The 18,793-nt window shown below is 40.4% G+C and overlaps 1 protein-coding gene across 2 annotated transcripts in view; it reads left to right on the top strand.

Moving 5' to 3' along the window:
* The first annotated feature begins 12,241 nt into the window (after positions 1-12,241).
* Positions 12,242-18,793, top strand: part of galnt2 (UDP-N-acetyl-alpha-D-galactosamine:polypeptide N-acetylgalactosaminyltransferase 2) — a 96,795-nt gene continuing 90,243 nt past the window's right edge. Inside the window, exon 1 of one of the 2 annotated variants that reach the window (XM_072678431.1) lies at positions 12,242-12,506. In XM_072678431.1, coding sequence (XP_072534532.1) covers positions 12,411-12,506 — 96 coding nt within the window. In that variant the 5' untranslated portion in view covers positions 12,242-12,410. The remainder of the gene's footprint in view (positions 12,507-18,793) is intronic. The other variant, XM_072678432.1, reaches the window with a different exon arrangement.

Below are 18,793 nucleotides of genomic sequence, written 5' to 3'. Positions count from 1 at the left end.
ATTTTTTAGCCTTCATTAGTGTTTTAAAGTATTCAGGCCTACTGCCCAAGTTTAGAACTGAGCATACAAACCATTACATTTTATATTTTGCAGAATTGTGTGTAGAAGAACGATTAAGACCACTTCATTAAAATTCTAGAGGCTGCTCTCAAGAATCCTTACAAACAGCTACAAGTACCAACAACAAGCACATCTTTGGAAAAAAAACATTCTGCCTAATCCTGTCTAAGGCTTGCCCTTTTCCCTGACCCCATGCATGATGGACGTCACCAGGTGGTGAAAAAATAGTTCAAAAAGGTCAGTACAACCTTCAGCATCTCCCATAAGCCCATGCTAAGTCATTGAGTTCTAAAACCCAATCACATGTAGTTATACTCTCCTTTAGTAAAGTGACTATATTAAGAAAATGTTCACATGTTATCTGGATGAGAAATGTAGTCTTTAATTCACAGGTGCATAACAGGACAATACAACTGAGAATGTGCTGGACACACAAATAACTTTTGCAAATACTGTATCTAAACAAAAAAAAACCCAAAACACATTTTTATTACTGCCACCTGCCCTGATGAAGGACAACCAGGTAAATACCATTTTTACCCTTTTTCCAGCTAAGGAGTTTTAGTTGAGCACCCTTAGCCAGCTGACTACTTTGTTAGCAAATATGCTAAAAAAACTCTTGAGTGAGCATTTTCTGATTATTTTTGCAACAGCACACGTTCATGGCATAAGCCTGCTATTTGGCTGATGAACTCTATCCAGGGAGGCCATGTAATTATTTTGTTTTGAGCCAAATGGTACAAAGTGCCATCGCTTCTGGAAAAAGGTCCCATTCCCAGGGTTAGATGTTCATCCTTGAGCAGGCAGCGTGGTAATCATTTCCATGCTTTCTAAAGCACAGAGGCCAAAAAGCACCATTCTCCAGCTCCCATCTGCCTTCACTTATGCATCCCTTTAGGAGGCAGGAGTGGGCCTTCCACTGGAGGCATTGATAGGAAAGAAGGGTGTGAAACAGTCAGTTTTAGGACACATGCAAATTACAGAAGCAGTGGTCATAACCCAGACATATTCACAGATAGAACAATTTTGACCAAGCCAGGGCTGTATGTCAATAAACCAATGAAATTATGGGAACCAGGAGAACCAAGGGAACAAACGGAATGTGTTTCTGGGGTCACTTTGACACAGACTTACAAACAGTGAACTGGGCAGAGGTACATACACTGGAAATGAGTAGAGACACAAGGGGACAGACAGGGAACTGGTGAAAACAGAAGGTTTTGGGCAGAATGGAAAGAGACAAGATAACAAATAAAGAGAGATGGTTACAGATGGGGGAAATAGGCAGAAACCTACAATTATATACATAAACAAATTGGGCAGAGACCAAAGATCACAGACATGGGGAAATAAGGAAAACATAAGGTTATATACTTAGAAAAATGGGCAAGGCTGAAGATTACAGACCAGACATGGGAAAACAGATGGAGACAAAAGTGTACAGACATGGGGAAACGTTACAGATGGGGAAGTACATGGAAACTGAAGGTTACATAGAGAAATATATAGAGAATGAAGGGTACAGATCAGAGAAACGGGTGGAGATGTGTAGAAGGTTCCACACATAATTACAGACATGGGGCAATGGTCAGAGACTGAAGGCTACAGACTGGTGGAGAACAGAGTAACAGTTGGTGAAAATGGGCATAGACTAAAGGTTACAGACATAGACATCGTTTGACAGACGAAATGGACATAGACCCATAATGACAGTGTTAGGAGACTAGGCCAAAGCAACCAGCCAAATAAACCTGATCACAGAGAATCAAAGTATGTTAAACTATGAACATCTTCATTCTTTTGGATTAGTTTTGGAGTTTTCAGTTGGGATACAAAGCCTGCAATAGCTTCAATATGCTCCTTTTCCAGGAAAGTATATTTCTGAACACAAGGTTTCACAAAAATGTGATTTCTTAATGGATTATTTGGAAGACTGGCCACAATGGAGAGAAAACTGTTAAATGTGCCATGTATAATGTCTATCTGAAGGTCAGTTTGACGGAAACATCACACACAATCAATCTTCACATTTCTTTCCTACAGCAACATGGTGTGGGGGATTTTTTATTTATTTAATTTTGTATGTGAACCAAGTTATCTGCCAAGTGGAGAAATAATGTGCCAAGAGAACCTTACTGAGAACATACTGTGGCTGATTAAAAAGGACACACCAACGATCATCACACCCAGAAGAATATACTCTAACATCAACACTGTAACATCACATCCTGTTATGACACATCTGTTGATTTCATATAGTTTTGTTGTGTTAGAAAAAAAAAAAAACAGTTTACGGCCTTGACATGCATAGAAGAACTGTTAAAAACAGAACCTGCTTGAAAGTGTGCTGCATCTCACAGATCAGCCTTTTACTTTACTACACATGTTCCTGTCTGAAGAGTAGTTATTGACTCTGGCCTTTTTTACTCCAAGCTTTAAAAAACTGTATAAGTGCAAATATTTGAATACTAGAGGGCAGATTATTGATCACTGCATTTTCACCTGCCATTAAAAGGCAGAAGTGCTGGCTGCTTAGCAAGTGCATTTCACTTCACCAAGTAATATAACATAAACAAGACTATACAATTTTATATCACAGTAGATCCATGTATACAGTTCAGATCCTAAACACAGATAAAAATAAAGATGCAAAAAGGATCTTCTTTGAAGGGACAACATAAAAGAATCACATCCACTGAGGGACCCTCACTTTTTAAAGTGAAGGGCAAAAAAACTACTTGATAACATTCTCTATCTCTTTTATGTGCATTTATTTTGACTGTTGAAAACATAAGAAAATGCTGTGCCACATTAATAAAGCACTTTCTTCTAAGCAGTTACTATCAAAGAGCATCAGGTGGCCCAAAATAAATACATACACTTCACATTTCAAGTCTGTCAGACCAGTATCACAGTTTTTAGGTTACTGCACCGTTGATTCTTCACTAAATCCTTTTCTGTGTAAGACCGTAAGGCTTAATCTGGGTCTGGGAATACAGCCATCACCAAATGCTAACACATCTTGGGCTCAGCTCTTTGCCGCAGACTGCATTTACCCATCTAACTCAAACTCATTTGAAAGGTTGGCACCGGATGACAACAAACATGGAGGACTTTTAAGGCTAGCTAGTATTTAGACTGATTTTGCTGAACCAAAAAATGAAGACCTGATACCCAAAGGACAACATGGTAGGATTCCTCCTGAGATGGAAATGTAGTCTGGGTTTGTAATGCTGATATAGTCAAGACACCGGTTAGGAAAGCCTCCTCACCTTTTAGTTTTCAGTTTGGAAGAGAGACAATTATGAAGGACTATGGTAATAATTACATCATGAATGAGATGGAAGCATCCTGACTTCTATTGAGTTTGTGTGATGTTTGCCATAAACTGAGTGATCTTCCAGGGGTCCCAGCTTTAGAAATGAAAAAGAAAGGAACAAGGGCCAGATTCACAAAAGCTTTTCTAAAAACGCTTCTCAAAAGTTCTCTAAATAAAGTCAAAATGCTTTTCTTAAAAACATTCTAAGACACTCATTATGTCATACCTGTCCCTGTTCTGTCGTGCCTACCTCTGTTTTGTGTCACCATGTGCTTAAGAGTACCTGGCTGTGTTTGTGTCTTGTCTGTCCTAGCCCCTCTTGTTCATTAGTGTTTCCACCTGTGCCTTCTCTGTAGCCACACCCCCTTGTTAGTCACAGGTGTTCCTAGTTGTCCCTGTGTACCCCTTTAGTTTCAGCCTTCCTTCGTCTGGTCTTGTGCGTGATCATGACAGTTTATGGTGTGTTAACTTGGCCTGTTTTGAGGAGAATGGCAATTCCACTTACATCTCTACACCTGGGAACAGGCATTCCAGGCGTTATGCAGGTGACAGTAATTACTATCACCTAACAGGATCTCTAGGCTCTCAAATAAACGCCTGAATTTCAAACAGTACTATTGGGTGAACTGGTTTTTGTGTGTGTTTGAGTAACACTTTGTGTGTTTAACTCTGTTTAGTCTTTAAACCTCTCCCTGATGTCATATATGCATTTGGCATGCAATGATATCTCCTACAAAAGTATATTCACATCTTTGTAAAATTTCAATTCTAAAAAAACATCGTCACGTAAGGGTACCTGCTGTTGAAGCAGGTTACTAACTGTGCAGAGTGAAAAGAGATTATTCTGTCTAAAATAAAACACTTTATTCTGGCTTTTGTTGTGATTAATTTTATTCCAATGTACTCTGGCCCCACATAATTAGCAGTATAATGAAACTACTGAATAATGAATTCTAGATCAGGCATTCAATTAGTGAACAAATGACAGGACCTTTTGATTTATTGCTTTGGATCAGATCAGGCATGCTTTTAAATGCAGTATCACGCGTGCTTGTTTTATCAGAATTGTACCAGAAGAAAAAGCCTTTAGTAGTTTAATAAACTACAACTGTGATGTTTCTCACACATCAGAACATCCCTTTTAACATCTGAACCTATACAGTTCACAGTGGGGAAAATGCAAATTAGTATTAGATAAGGATTATAATTATATTGAATAAGAGTTCACAACAGTGCTGGAATGGAATTCTCTGCAGAAAAAAAACTCAAATATGACTGTTTTCCACAAGCATATTATATTAGATTATATTATTTAATTACGGCACCTTAGAGCATGTAACGATGTTGCACAGTCAGTAACCAAATGACAGCAGCAAAGCCAAGCTGTTGTTTGTCTTTTGCCAACACACCAAGGCACCATAGCTGTGCCATGCTGAGGTCTGATGCAGGGGGAAAAAGGCACAGTCGTAAATGTAACCTGACAGGTAAGCACTGAAGGAGACAGGCATGCTTTCTCTAGTCGTGCTCAGTGACACGCTGAGATTCAAAATAAACCTATTCTACACTGCTGAAGATTTTTTCTTCCCCCTTGAATTGATACACAGAATTGCATCCAGTTCAAGAAAGAAAGCAGAAGAAAAGAGTCATGACGTGCTTTTAAAAAAAGCGAATTTTGCTGTTTTTCATTACTGGTCACTTATTTTGGCTGAATTGAAGGTTTCACAGTGATGAAAAACACATTTGCCTCTCTGCTTTCTCATTTTAATCATGCAGAGGCATGCTCGTGCCCATGAGGCAGAGAAATAAGCATCAGTAGACTCTCCAGCAAAGACAAAACAACAAGCATGTTGCAGCGCTTAATGCTTGGCTGAAAAAAAGAGAAAACCTCATGCACCATGGACAAACTAAGATAACTGGATGATGAGGAAATTCAAAGGCTATACCCAGTAATGATGTGCCAGAATACCTTTAAGCATTTTTTCTGGCGGCGAGCAGCAGACTGTCAGCTTTGTTAGACTCAGAGTGGCAAGAACCTCCTGTGCAGGTTAAACAATTTCCTATCCAAATTACAAAGTGAAACAAAAAGAGACTCTCATGTCATATGTCTAAAAGTAACTAGTTACTAAATTCAGCTACTTTAAAGTGCAGCAATTGTTGACCCAGGTGGTTTAAATGTGTGCTTATGCAGCTTGTACAATCTCCAAAAAAAAAAAAGCATAGCCAATACAATGCAAATCAAGAATGCACCATGCCCAATGCCAAGTGGCTTCAGGAGTATAACCACTGCTCTGGACTGTGGAGCAGTGAAATTGTGTTCTCTAAAGTGATGGAGCCCCATTGAATACCTTTGGAATGAGTTCAAGTCCCGGAAATCCATGATTTCAGAAGAAATGTTGAATGAGCAGACATCTATGTATGGTACTGGTGCAGCTAAGTTGGCATCGGATGAAAACATATGATCTTTATACAGCAATGCTAACAAAATGTTGCATTACTACAATTAATACATACTTGACATTTCAGATGTCAGCAAATTAAGCATCCAGTGCTAAAGAGAAAAATTCACTAAGCCTGGCAAGCAACATGTCTGCGATAAGTAATAAAGAGAACTGCCCTTGCTTATAAACAGGTGAGCACATATGTCCTTAATCGGCTCTTTCCGTCCCCTTACTTCTGATATTTGCAGAGCTACACCCAACATAAACGGAGGGCATGTCAGGAGTTAAGCAAGTAGTTCCCAGAGTAAAATGTCTTTGTAAACATTGCATGGATTTTGTGTAGATTCTTGACCATTGTTCTTCTCCACTGCTTCAACAGAGACAATGTTAAGAAATGATTGACTGAAAGTCATTGACTGAAACTTCAGTACAATTGCTAGTGATTTTGCTGGCCAAAGCTGTACAGCCCCATGTGGTATAATTTATCCTATCCACTCCATTATCAGGGTTCTGAGAAGCCATCTAGCTCACTCTTAATCACCACATTCACCACATCTGCAGTGGATGCCTGGGCACCGTGCCTAACTTGTCCACCAACACAGCCTGGGTGGCAGGTCCCTTGATACCAGTGACCTTCACCAACAACTGAGTCAGACTCAGTTTCAGACAAACGATTTGTTTGTCCAAGGATGGACATAATTTCAATACGGTGTGTTCAACGCAGCTAAGTGAATCCATAATGAGAATAGAGACGTTTCAAAATCCCTTGTGTCTACAAACAATTTTCCAACACCATCAACTCCCTCAATCATGAAATTGGTAAATGTCTCCAGATTGATTTGAATTAGCATTCCGATTTTTTTTAGTTGAGATGAATTAGTTGAGAAGCCTTGGAATGACTGAAGAAAAGAAAATCGCACTTCCCCACACCCCACACCCATTGCTTATCCCCACACCCACCACCACCACCAAGAGTATATTTAGGGAATGCTGAAAAGTCTGTAGCATTTTCCTCTAGTAACAGTAGAGCTACAAAGCTGAAGAAGTGTTTTCACAGTCAGTGTTTCTTCACAGTGATCTTCACAAGTCTTCATCAACAACAGTAAATAACTTTCACTGGACATTGCATATGGGATCAGAGCATTAGCGTAATCAGAATACAGGGTTATGCTTTTAATAAATAACATCTTTAGTGCAGTAATTCAAAAGGCTAATGGATAGGTGACATTATTGGTATAACAAGTGGATAACATGACTGCCCTCCTATTTGCAGCCTGGAGTTTGATTGTCTGCCTACAAAGTATGTTAAGATATAACAACAAGCAATTTTGAATAAGACTCATAATTCCACACTCACCTACCTCTGTAAAATAGACTTTCTCTGCATAAGAGCATTGATCAGTGTTCATCATTAATGGTCCCTCTTTATCCTCTCTATTCTCTCTATATTTGATATTTATATGTATACTATATTTTTTTTGATATGAGATATTTGCTGCTTTAACAAAAAATATTTTTAGGAAGTTATTTTTGAGACTTGGATTCCAGGCCAGTCAGTTAGTGGCACTGTATGTAAACCCATAAAGAGAACAGGGTTGGTATACTTGAGTGGAATTTTCAGACACATTTTTACCAGTTGCCAGTTTTTTCCCCTGCCTCTGTCATCAATGCACAGAAGGAAACACAGGCATTCTTATTACCAGATTCCCAGTTTGCCCGTAGATGTGCACTGGGCTCAAAAAGAACCAATGAAAATATTACCACAAAAACAGGGAGATTTTTTGACATCTCCTCCAGAAGAAAAAAAAAACCTGTAGATATCAAGAATCTTTGAGGGCTCTTCTTCACAGCCTGTCTTACACCTGTCTTAGTTCATCCATCGACCAGCAACTCCTCAATGAGCCTCGGCAGCTGTCATAGTTTAGCGTAGGTCTGAAAGAATGCAGACAAAAGTGCCACGGCTTTCTTCACCAGCATTACCATGTTGTCTATATCCACCCACCTTGGTGAGACAGCCTTGTTAAGATGACTCAAGGGTTTGATGGTTTGGAAAAATATGAGTATTTAGACAGCTGTTGCAAGGTCACCCCCTCTCTCTGTTTGTGTGTTACAGAATAGAAGTCATACGATTTTCTTTTTTGAATTTAGCTCTGTCTGCGCCAACATTACCTATTCAGCCAAAGAGGAATTCCAAATGTTCTACAGAGAAAGCATGGCTCCACTTTGCTGTGTTTAGCGTCTTCTCGATTCTCAGATCCCCTATAAAGTCTAAAGCAGCAAGTTTGTAATATTTCTCTCTTAACAAAACAAATTTACAGCAAATGTGAAGAGCACTGGGAGAGCACATTTGGGCATATAGTACATGTATCATAGAAAGTTCTACCAATTGAGGTAAAACACATAACATATAAAAAGCTAATCAAGCTCATCACTTATTGGTATAACATAGTGGATAACATGACTGCCCTCCTATTTGCAGCCTGGGGTTGACTGATTTGACTGCCTGCTTAGAAAGTACATCAAGATATAACAACAAGCAATACTAAATAAGACTCATAATGCTACACTCACCTACCTCTGTAAAATAAATGGCCTGTGAGTTTTTCTGCATAAGAGCATCTGCCAAATGGCATAAATGTAAATGTAAATTTACAGCAAAGAGCTGAAAGGGACAAATTTGCTCAGTGTTCATCATTAATTGTTCCTCTCTATTCTCTCAACTATGAAGTTCAGTAGCACGAAACTTTTTCTCGAAAGATATTGCTGCTTTAACTAAAATGACAGAAGTTATTTGCAAGACTTTTCGAATTGTCACTATTATTTTACCAAAGTTCATTAAATAGATTTCTTGGGGTTTTTTTTGTGTACAAAATCCATATATATATGATATATATATATATATATAGATAGATAGATAGATAGATATAGATCATATATAAATCATCTTTATGAACTAAATGATTTTCTGGAAGAACTTCACTACTAAACAGGGAAATCATCTTTTTATGACCATTTAGCTTCCTGCTGTGAAGTGTATAATCTAAATAGGCAAAGTATCTCTCCAGCTCTTCAAGTGGCACCTCCACATTCGTGTTTTAAGTAACAGCCCAGTTAAACAAAACCTTTAAAAAACAAAACTACTCAATATAATGGAAAATATGAGCCTTTTATATTTGAGAATGTATTTTACCTTCATTGGAAAAACTTTCTGTGATACATGTACTATATGCCCAAATGTTTGTGGACACCCCTTCTACCGATTGCATTCAGCTACTGTAAATTGCACCCATTTCTTACAGATGTGCAAATGCAAACACACACACACAGCTTGTCTAGTCCCTGTACATAAGTATCATCAATAGAATAGGACTCTCTGAAGCAGATAAACATGAACCTATTAGCACAATGCCTAATGCCAGGCATGGCCTAGAGACCGCATTGAGCTGTGGAGCAGTAGAACTGTTTTCTCTGGAATGACGGCGATACATCCATCCTGACCTTACTGATGCTATTGTTGCTGAGTGCAATCGAATCCTCACAGCAATGCTCCAAAACCTAGTAGAAAGTTCTTCTTGGACAGTGAAGACAGGTACTCCAACCAAAGCACAGTAAACTATTTTAACACTGATTTTAAAAGATCCAACGATTGAGCAGATGTCCCAATACATTTGTCCATATAGTGTACATTTTTGCCATTGTTTGCGACGGTTGCTCATAGACTACCATTAATGCATGACCCATAAGCAATACCTTACCTAATCAATGCTTGTTTGATCAGAAGTATTGCATCCGCTGTCGTCTGCCATATTCAAACCTTGTACCATGTACAAAATGCAGCATCACTTCAGTATCATCAGCCATCACAGTGGTAATGGTGGTGAATCAGGGAACTTTTTTAAATGCAACCTGGAAAATGAGAAGTCATTGTGTAATGAAGGCCTACCTTTTTAAAGCCGGTAGCTGAAAGCCAAATCTGAAGATCAACAACTATGGCCTACCCAGACAAGCAGTCCCACATGAACAGAGCTTGATTGCAGAGATATCATATGCTCATAGCTTTTACTTCATATTGCATTGCACATGAGGGAAGCAAGATGACTGAGCTGGAAAAGAGGGAAAAAAGGATTTTGTCCATACAAACAAAGTGAATGATTCATAAAGGACATCTTAAAATCAACTTAAATATAACAACAGTAGACTATATAGAATATGTGTGTATTTAATGTATTTCAATGCATGACTATCCTTGTATTTTTCATCTTCGTCGTTGTTTTGGATTGGCTGTAAAATGCGTTAAAAATAATAATAATTATAACAACAACAATAATAATAATAATAATAAAAATAATAGCAAAACACAACATATATACAGAGAAGCTGTGCGTGAGCCTAAAGTCACCATTTCAATTAGCTAGAGGGGTTATATAGACCCTTAGTAGTGGGCTGTGAAGCTGTGAGACTGTATTCTCTGGAGAGACGGTGCTCAAAATCAGTACCTGACCTCACTAACACTCTAAAGGCTGTCCTCACAGTAATGTTCTGACATGTAGCATAAAGCCTTCATTGAAAAGTCAACCTGCCAGATAATACAACTAAAATCTGAACATGCTCGTACAGCAAAGTTTCACTGTTTCGGTGTCCTTGCCCCTGAGTTGTGGAATGGCCTTCTATCTGAACTGTGAAGTGCACTCTTAAGAACTTTAATGTTCACACTTCATCTATCTGTTCATCTGTCTATTCTTCAGTACTGGAATGTATCATCAATCAACTGCATTTAACCTGTCTCATTTTTCAATAAAGAAATGAATCCATTCTCATACCTATTTAAGTCTATCTAGCAGTAGCATAGCTCTTGTCTTTTAGTTTCTAGATTCTTGTACTATCTACAAGCATGTTTCCACAACTTGGGTCAAAGGCCATATAGTATATAAAAGTAATTATTTTAATGATATGAACTCATAATTATGAGATGTTATGTGTAATGTGACATAATTCATAATTGAGACATTTTATTGTAATATAATACTCATAATATTTGAGAATAAAAAACAATAAGTATAGGACATTAAGTCATAATTCAAATAGAAAGGTATTATTTGAGATTCAACGTCATAATTATGAGTTACCAGAGCATAATTACTATTTAGGATCGTGAATGAATTATGAGAACAAAATTATTACATAAATTATTTATAACTTAACTCATATTTTTATTTTAATTTGGATTAACTTTTATAGACAAACTAATTTGTCCTTCTGGATGGTTTTCATTTTGAAGGTTTTGCTCTGACGGCAATAACATCCAAGTGAAAGATGCAAAAACCTGTTAAGCCTCAAGAACAAACGTATTGCTTGTGTGTAGTTTTGGGACAGGACTGTATGGACATTAGAGAGGCAGGCATGTACTGTCATGAACAAAGATGAGCACATACTGAATGTTTAGTGTACCTAAAGACTGACAGATCTGGGCATATTTTTGAGCCTATCCTATCCCTATTCTTCTTTACTGAGTTCTTTTTTTCTGATGAGGCAAAAATGTACTGTATAGAAGCAGTAATTACTGTAGAGAAGCAGTAATTATGATTTCAGGAATCATTAATAGGCGTCTATCTGGAAACTCAATATTATATACCAAATTCTCTTTAAAAATTGAGAGGGGGCACCTGGGTGTTTAGCAAATCACAAATTCAGATTAAGACTTCTGCTTTATGACTAGAAGATCATGAGGTTGTTTATCTGTGTTTATAGCTGCAGTAATTTAGCATCTATTGAACTGGGAAAAAAGGCAAACGTTTCCAAAAAGCACTTGATTCTGACATTAAAATAGCTACTTTAGTACAGACTAGTATTCTGGACAGACTTCAGTATACTCTGGTCTATGACCACAACTAGATTCTCCTCAGAACTGCATATAGCAAAGAGGACCTTGGACCTGGTAGACCCCAGAATCGATGCTCTGTGTGTTTACATACCACAGAACAAGCAATAATGAGTGTGCTAGTATGGAAGAGACGGCGAATATCGGAATAAGTAACCCTAGAGAGCGAGACGAAACGAAACGGTTGACTCAATCTTGTCATTTTTGGATTTCGGATTTCAAGTTTACACATCGCTTTGATGTTTCATGGGTTCACCGTAACCCGTAAATGTGCTTGCCTACACCATCCCAAAAAAAAGCCCCTACATCTGAAAATGTGGTTAACGCACACGACCAGACAATACGAGGCGTAAGCGGTCGAGGTTCACTCTTTAAAGGCGGCCAACCAAGGCTGTGGAGTCCGTGTTGCGGAGGTCCAGGCTTGGTACGACTGTGCCCACCCCCGCCCTCCTCCGCCGGCGTCTCTGCCGAGTGTGATTGGACTAAAGTCGGTTCCCCTTTCCCCTCTAACCCGGTGCTGTTGGCCGTTTCCTGCTTCTTCTGCCCAACTAGTGGCAGAGCGTTTCACTCCGGCACTGTAGCTACGGCGAAACACACACACACACACACACACACACACACTCACTCGGCTTGGACATCAGTGGCTTTACGCGAACGCAGGCAAAGGCAGCACGCAGCCACTGAAACACCGCGTCCAAGAAAATAAGCCACAGCAATGCGGAGGAAATCCAGGATATTACTATGTTTTGCTGTGCTGTGGGTGCTCGGGATTGCTTATTATTTCTATTCAGGAACAACGCTGAATCGAAAGGTAGGACTGTCTGCTGGATGATCACTGTCTCCTAATATTTAGAACCGCACACCGCCGCTGCCGCTGCTTCCAGTGCTGCTGGTGCTGCTGCTGCTGTTGTAAAGCCCTCCAGCCCGAGCTGTTTTCAGCCTAAACCGGTTAAAAATGGGGGTAACATGCCCGCTTTGGAGAGAGCAGCGCTCCAGACACTAGCTACTATCGGTCTGCCCTTATCGCCGGAGTGGCTTCAAGCTCTGCTGTGATTGAACCGTGGCTCTGTTGCTGAGTGTGCGGAGGACAAACGGCTAGCCGCTCCTGCTAGCCGAGTGCAAACCACTTACGCTGGAAATTTGGGGTTTTTCACTCACATTTCTCGCGTGGTAAAAGACACGACCGTGGCTCCAGAAAGTCGACTGTAAACGTGAGGGAAAATTTGGGGAGGGGGGGAGAGGATGTTTCCGCGACTGTTCAAGTCGACGCGGCTGTACCGGCGAATGTGCTACAGCTAACTAACGAAGCTACGAAGTAGTAACGTTTTTAACGGTCCTTCTGAAAATAACCGTCACGCGAGCAGTGTTGTGTTTTAAATCGACGCTCGTTCTTAACGGACGAAACCCGGCTGCATTCTGGTTAGTGTAGATAGATGGCTACTAGCTCCATATTCACTGCTAAACAAAGAGCTCTGGTATGAATTGATCGGCGTGTGTGTGTGTGTGTGTGTGTGCGTTGTATATGGACGGAGCTGTGTGCCCGATACGTGGTCTGCCTGGGGCTGGACACGACTAAAATGTTCGGACTTCGGACGTTCACTTCAGGCATACCCGGCGCTGGCGGGGTCCCCGGTGACTGCCTGTGTAGCGCTAGCTAGCTAGCCATTGTATTGGTATTGGTGAAACTTTGGTAGCTAGCTATTCGATACTCCTCACTTGTGGAGCTCAAGTCTAAGGAATTATCTAGATAGATATGACCAGTACCACCACTGACGACTCCTCGTTTTGTTAGCTAGCTAGCTATCCTAAGAAGTTTCTGATATCGCCCTTACAGCAAAATAGGGAATAGGCTGCAACGGGAAGGGCACGGTTACCAGTAAGCTCACTATACGAGTGTCTGCTACATAGCAGTTAGCTGAGGCTCTCAAGCAGCAGTGAGTAGGGAAATGTCCAACATCGTGTTCATTTGAGAAGGCTAATATGCTAGTTGATGCTTTGAGGGTATAGCCAGCTAGATAGTTCTATGAGAAATCGGATTGATCCACCTGATGGTTGCTTAACTTTGGTGTGAACACTGTGTAGAGCAATGTCCTATTACTTGACTAGCATCTCAGATGTGGTGTGACGTGTGATTAGCTCATTTTTTAGGGTTAAAGGTATTGGTGGATAACAACAAGCATTGATTGTGTATTGGTATCAGCAATAAATGGTTGCTGTCCAGTGAAAAAAGTGTATCTTCAATATGATGAGTTTAGGAGGAGAAGGCAAAAGTGTTCTGAACTTTGAATGGAAGTCCATGTAAATTCTGAGTAATGAAGAAAAAAATCCATGTAATGTTTCTGAGAGTAATTCGGAGCATTGATGAATGAATGGCCCAACAGAATTATTTACAGTGCACAGATCAGCTGCAGGGTTCATTTACATTTACGGCATTTAGCTGACGCTTTTATCCAGAGCGACATACAAGGTAACTCGTATTACAGAGGTGGACCAATGTAGTGTTAGGAGTCTTGCCCAAGGACTCTTATTGGTGTAGTGCAGCATAGTCACCCAGACCAGGAATCGAACCCCAGTCTCCCACATGGTGTGGTAGCTCAGTGGCAGGTAGTGGTGTTATCTGTTGCGCCACACCAACCATGGAGACGCATGGTTTTCATTGGGCAACAGCAAAATGCTACAATTTAGGGGACAGGGTGAGCATGATGGCCTACTTTTAGATGCTGATCTGTAGTGAAGTGTTTTTTAAAGAAGCGATGATATATTGGTATCAGCACTGATCAGTGCTCAATAATCTGTACTGGGAAAGTGCTATCGTTCAGCATTGACCAGCACAGGACCATTCACTATAGTCCTCTTTCTTAATGCCACACATTGTTCTGAAAGGCAAGTGCAAAATGCATACATGAAAAGTAAGTTAGTGGTGATTGTTCTGTGTATATAATGTACAATACTACACACAGTTCCCTTTGGCTTTATGGGTTTGTTAACTGCATCATGGTACCTTGATGGTGAGAGATCTTTATTCTTACACTTAACAACACTGAGCTCAGCCATTGTGTAAATAATAATCTGCATTGTTCACTCTCATATGTGACTTGATTCGAGTTGCACGTTTGAGCTTGTGCCACAGGATTCTATACTGTGGTTGTGCAACACTGCAATTCTCAATAGCAACATCACCACATAGCCAGTATGTCTGAGACTCCATACAATCAATTATGCTGCCGCTTGTCTATGCCTGTTATGAAGAAAAGATTCTGCGGGTGAAAGGGTCTGCAATTAATTTGTTCAAGACGGCGTCGTCATCGAATAGCCTACATCTCCTTACTTAATAGAACCTGTGGAACATCCTTAGTCTTCATTTTCATCGTCAATGTGCATTACACATAAAACGAAGGTCTTTTGTCTTTGTTAAATGGCCTGTGCCGGATGAATGGCAAACTTTAATGGGAGTGTAACGGTGCTATGAAAAGAGTTCAACATTTTGGCTTTGTTTCGTGATGGCACTCTGAAAGAAGAGCCAGGTGCTGTGGGACTGCCGAGGGATCGGGCATTACAGCTTGAACAGGAGGCCTGTGTAATTCCTCTTGACTGATACTTGATGTTATGATGCATTATTAAGCTGTGCTGCTTAAAAGCAGACATTCTCGTGGCGTTTTACAGAGTGCCTTTTAACCCGTAATTACGCTGAGGTGCTTAGTTAATCTCAAGTGATTTGCTGAGAATGTCCATTGTCATAGCAATGCATCAGAACATGCTTATGTTGACGTCTTCCTTTAGTCTGAAAGGAGGGATGCACTGATATGGGAAGTGTGGGCTGATGCCAAAATCATGTACATATCTGTCAGTGCTGTTACATGAACATCTATCTTTTTCTTCTGTCCTGGCACCGAAGTGATGGGACGAACATCCCCTGGGTGTCTGAAACATGGTCACTTGCAGACTGAAGAACCACCTCTTCCAAGAGTACTTGGGTGAAGTGTATTGCCAAGTATTATGGTCTCCAGACTGACTTTTTTGTGTTTAGTAGAGTCTAAGCTTAGAGGTATCTTTGGATCCTAGTCTATACAAACTAGCTAAGGGTATTTTCTGAGTACTTGTGTAAGTCGCTCTGGATAAGAGCGTCTGCTAAATATCTTGAATGTAAATGTTTGTAGGGGTACAAGTGCAGTAAAATGTCCTTCTAGTATGCATTCTAGAATGCTAGTCTGCCACGGGAAATGTGCGGTTTCTACCCACTACGCTACACCAACCAGTGAAGTGGTTTTCCGCACTTTGACACATTTTTAAGTACAGGGCTAAAACAGGGAGTAGATGTGTGTTGCAATAGGTGAGTAGTGGTGAGAGGGGAAGACAGACATAATGTTTTTTGGTCAGTATTGGTTGATATGTAATCATCTCAGTGGTGCATTTTGATGTAATCAAAAATCAAAAGGCCTTAAGATAATATAGGAAATGATGAAAAAGACATGAAGTAACAAAGACAGCAATGGTTGATTTGATTTTACTTTAACTCTGGCTGGTGGTGGGAATATAATGTGGCCTTATGTCAGAGATTCTTTTAATAGAAAACACTGCTCATTTACATGTGTCTAGTTATATGTTTTTGTGTTAGTGCTTTATTATCTGTGGACTTTAAGGTCTTGGAATATTGTTGAAGAAATTGTAGCATGGCTTACCTCTCAGTTGATGGAGCTGTAATAAGCTATGTAAAATGCCATGGTGCGAAAAGCGCCATCAGACCAGAAGGACCAGTAATGTCACTGTCGCAAATCAGCTTACCCACAGGCCGCCACTGTGTTGTTGATTTAATCTTTCCGCTCATTCTGACACCAAATTCATCTATTAAGTGGAAAATTCTCACAATCTGACTGAAGTGGGTTATAGATCACGTTCTTGCAGGCTTTACCCAGCCAGCTCCTTCTAGTAACATCTGCTTGGTAAATCTGTGAAGTTTAATGTCCAGTCATCTCAGTCTTTCAGTTTCCCTCATAGCTTTGGGTCAGCAGCCCTTTTTCTGGTTCTGGTATGTGGTTCATGACGTGCATTGCTAACTTATGGAAACTTGCAAGCAGGAAATGAATGCTTGTGCACATCTGTATGAATGCTTGCCATTGATGTTTATCATCACCACATCATAGCGTAGCAAGTAATGCAAAACTACTGCAACTTGATCAGTCGTGAAAGCCTCATTGTGTACCGTGTGACTGAGCGAACGGCTCGACAGCTGCTCTTCAGCTGTATCCTGCTCATGCACGCTGGATCCCTCTCTGAATGCAGGCTATTGACTTTGCTCTTCGACGCAGCCTGTGTTCCTTAACAGCATTGGGGATGATCTATTTATATCCCGAAATGCCACTCACCGAAATGTTGGGTTTAGCGAGGGGCTTGAACTACACATCCTCTTTGCCAAAGTCGTTGCGCATCTCTCTGCGAACCGTGTCAGTTATGCAATACGTTTCGAGCAGATGTTGCTGCTTGTGTCTCAGCAGTAGGAAATGAGATCCTACGTCCTCAGTGCGTGATGAGAAGAGAGGAAGGCCCTGGGAGAAGAGCATCAGGGTGCCGTTCGGCGCGAGTAATCAGTGATCTCGCTCTCGGTAGCTTAGATCTCCAATATTTCCCCGTCTGCTGTGAGATGCTATGAGATTAGTTCGGAAGTCGTGTCTGTCCCTGGTTGCAGAGGCAGGATGAGGGTCAGCCAGGTGGCTTTTATCTCCACTGAGAAACGTGTTTGATCTGATATCTATTCCACAGCACAATTATTGACGGGCCGTTTGTTCTGCCCCTGTTGTACGGATTTCTGTGTGTGGCAGGAGCTGTGCGGTTCAACTGCTATCAAAGTCTATCAACATCAGGATGCACCTGGAAGAGAGATGTTTATGCATTTGCATTTATTATATTATCTATATGATGAGAGGAGATAACAATGCATCAAAACATTGTGCTATTGCAGTGCGCATTATGGGGAATAGACACTCAATTAATTATGATTCCTAATGCACTTGCATTGTTTGAGCACCGGAGTTTGTAAACAACCAGCACAAACGACAACCACCTGCTCCAACGCGTTCACGTCATGCACCACACTCACCCAGCCACCCAGCTCGAGTCTCATTAGTCGATTATGCAAGTTATTATGCAACTGGATGCTGATCGTTTTCTTTACCGTGTTAAAGATATTGTGAATGATAATTCATGAACCCCATATCATGAATCGCATGACCTGTTCTCAATGGAATCTGTAGAATGACTTTCGGGATGTGTAATATTTCGTTTGTTTATATTTGACATGATCTCAGCCTTTGCAGTAGCGATATGCAGAAGGCTATGGTATGCAAATAAGCCTTTATATAAATAAGCAGTCTATTTCGGGTATCCTGACCACAGAGGTTCTGTGGGTGTTTGGAAAAACCGAGTATGTCAATGGTTCCCACTGTTTTGTAAGGCTGGGTGATACAGCAATACATATTATTTTATGCTAGTTAACAGTAGTTAGATAGTTTACAGTATCAACCCATCCATCTATCTGCTTCTTTCTGATCGGGGTCATAATGGGTGCTGAGCCTATTTAGAATCATGAAATTTAAGGCACAGTATATATTGCAATGTTTGAATCAAGAACTGTAAGGGCTGTACTCTGATTAGCTGTTTTACGGCACTGCAGTGGCTCACAGATGCCCTGTATCATAGTAGCCTGTAGCATAGCTTTGGTTTTAACACTGTAACAAGAATGTTGCAAATATTCCCAAGTTTTACTGGATAGTTTTAGCCTACGATTGATACCTGTGCCTGTCGTTCTACAAGCAGTGCAGAGTCTCCTTTTAGCCTAGCATGGAGACCCACTAGCTTTCATGTTTTCCCCAAGTTGTTTGGGATGTTTTGCTTTACTATGTCGCAGCTTTGTATAGACATTGCTAGTGGGCAGGTGTTTAAGGTGCGTCAGTTTTCCATTCCTTGATGTGCTCAGAAAAACCTAGTGATGGCTGCTAACAGAAATCTACCTAAACCTAAAGTTGCTCACCTGACCTCTAGTCACCTGGCCCGGTCACCATAGCAATAAAATGTAATTGCCGTCTGAAGTCACATGCAGAGAAT

The sequence above is a fragment of the Salminus brasiliensis genome, chromosome 4, assembly GCF_030463535.1.
Source record: "Salminus brasiliensis chromosome 4, fSalBra1.hap2, whole genome shotgun sequence".
Lineage (NCBI taxonomy): Eukaryota > Metazoa > Chordata > Actinopteri > Characiformes > Bryconidae > Salminus > Salminus brasiliensis.
This window is presented reverse-complemented; position numbering and strand designations above follow the sequence as displayed.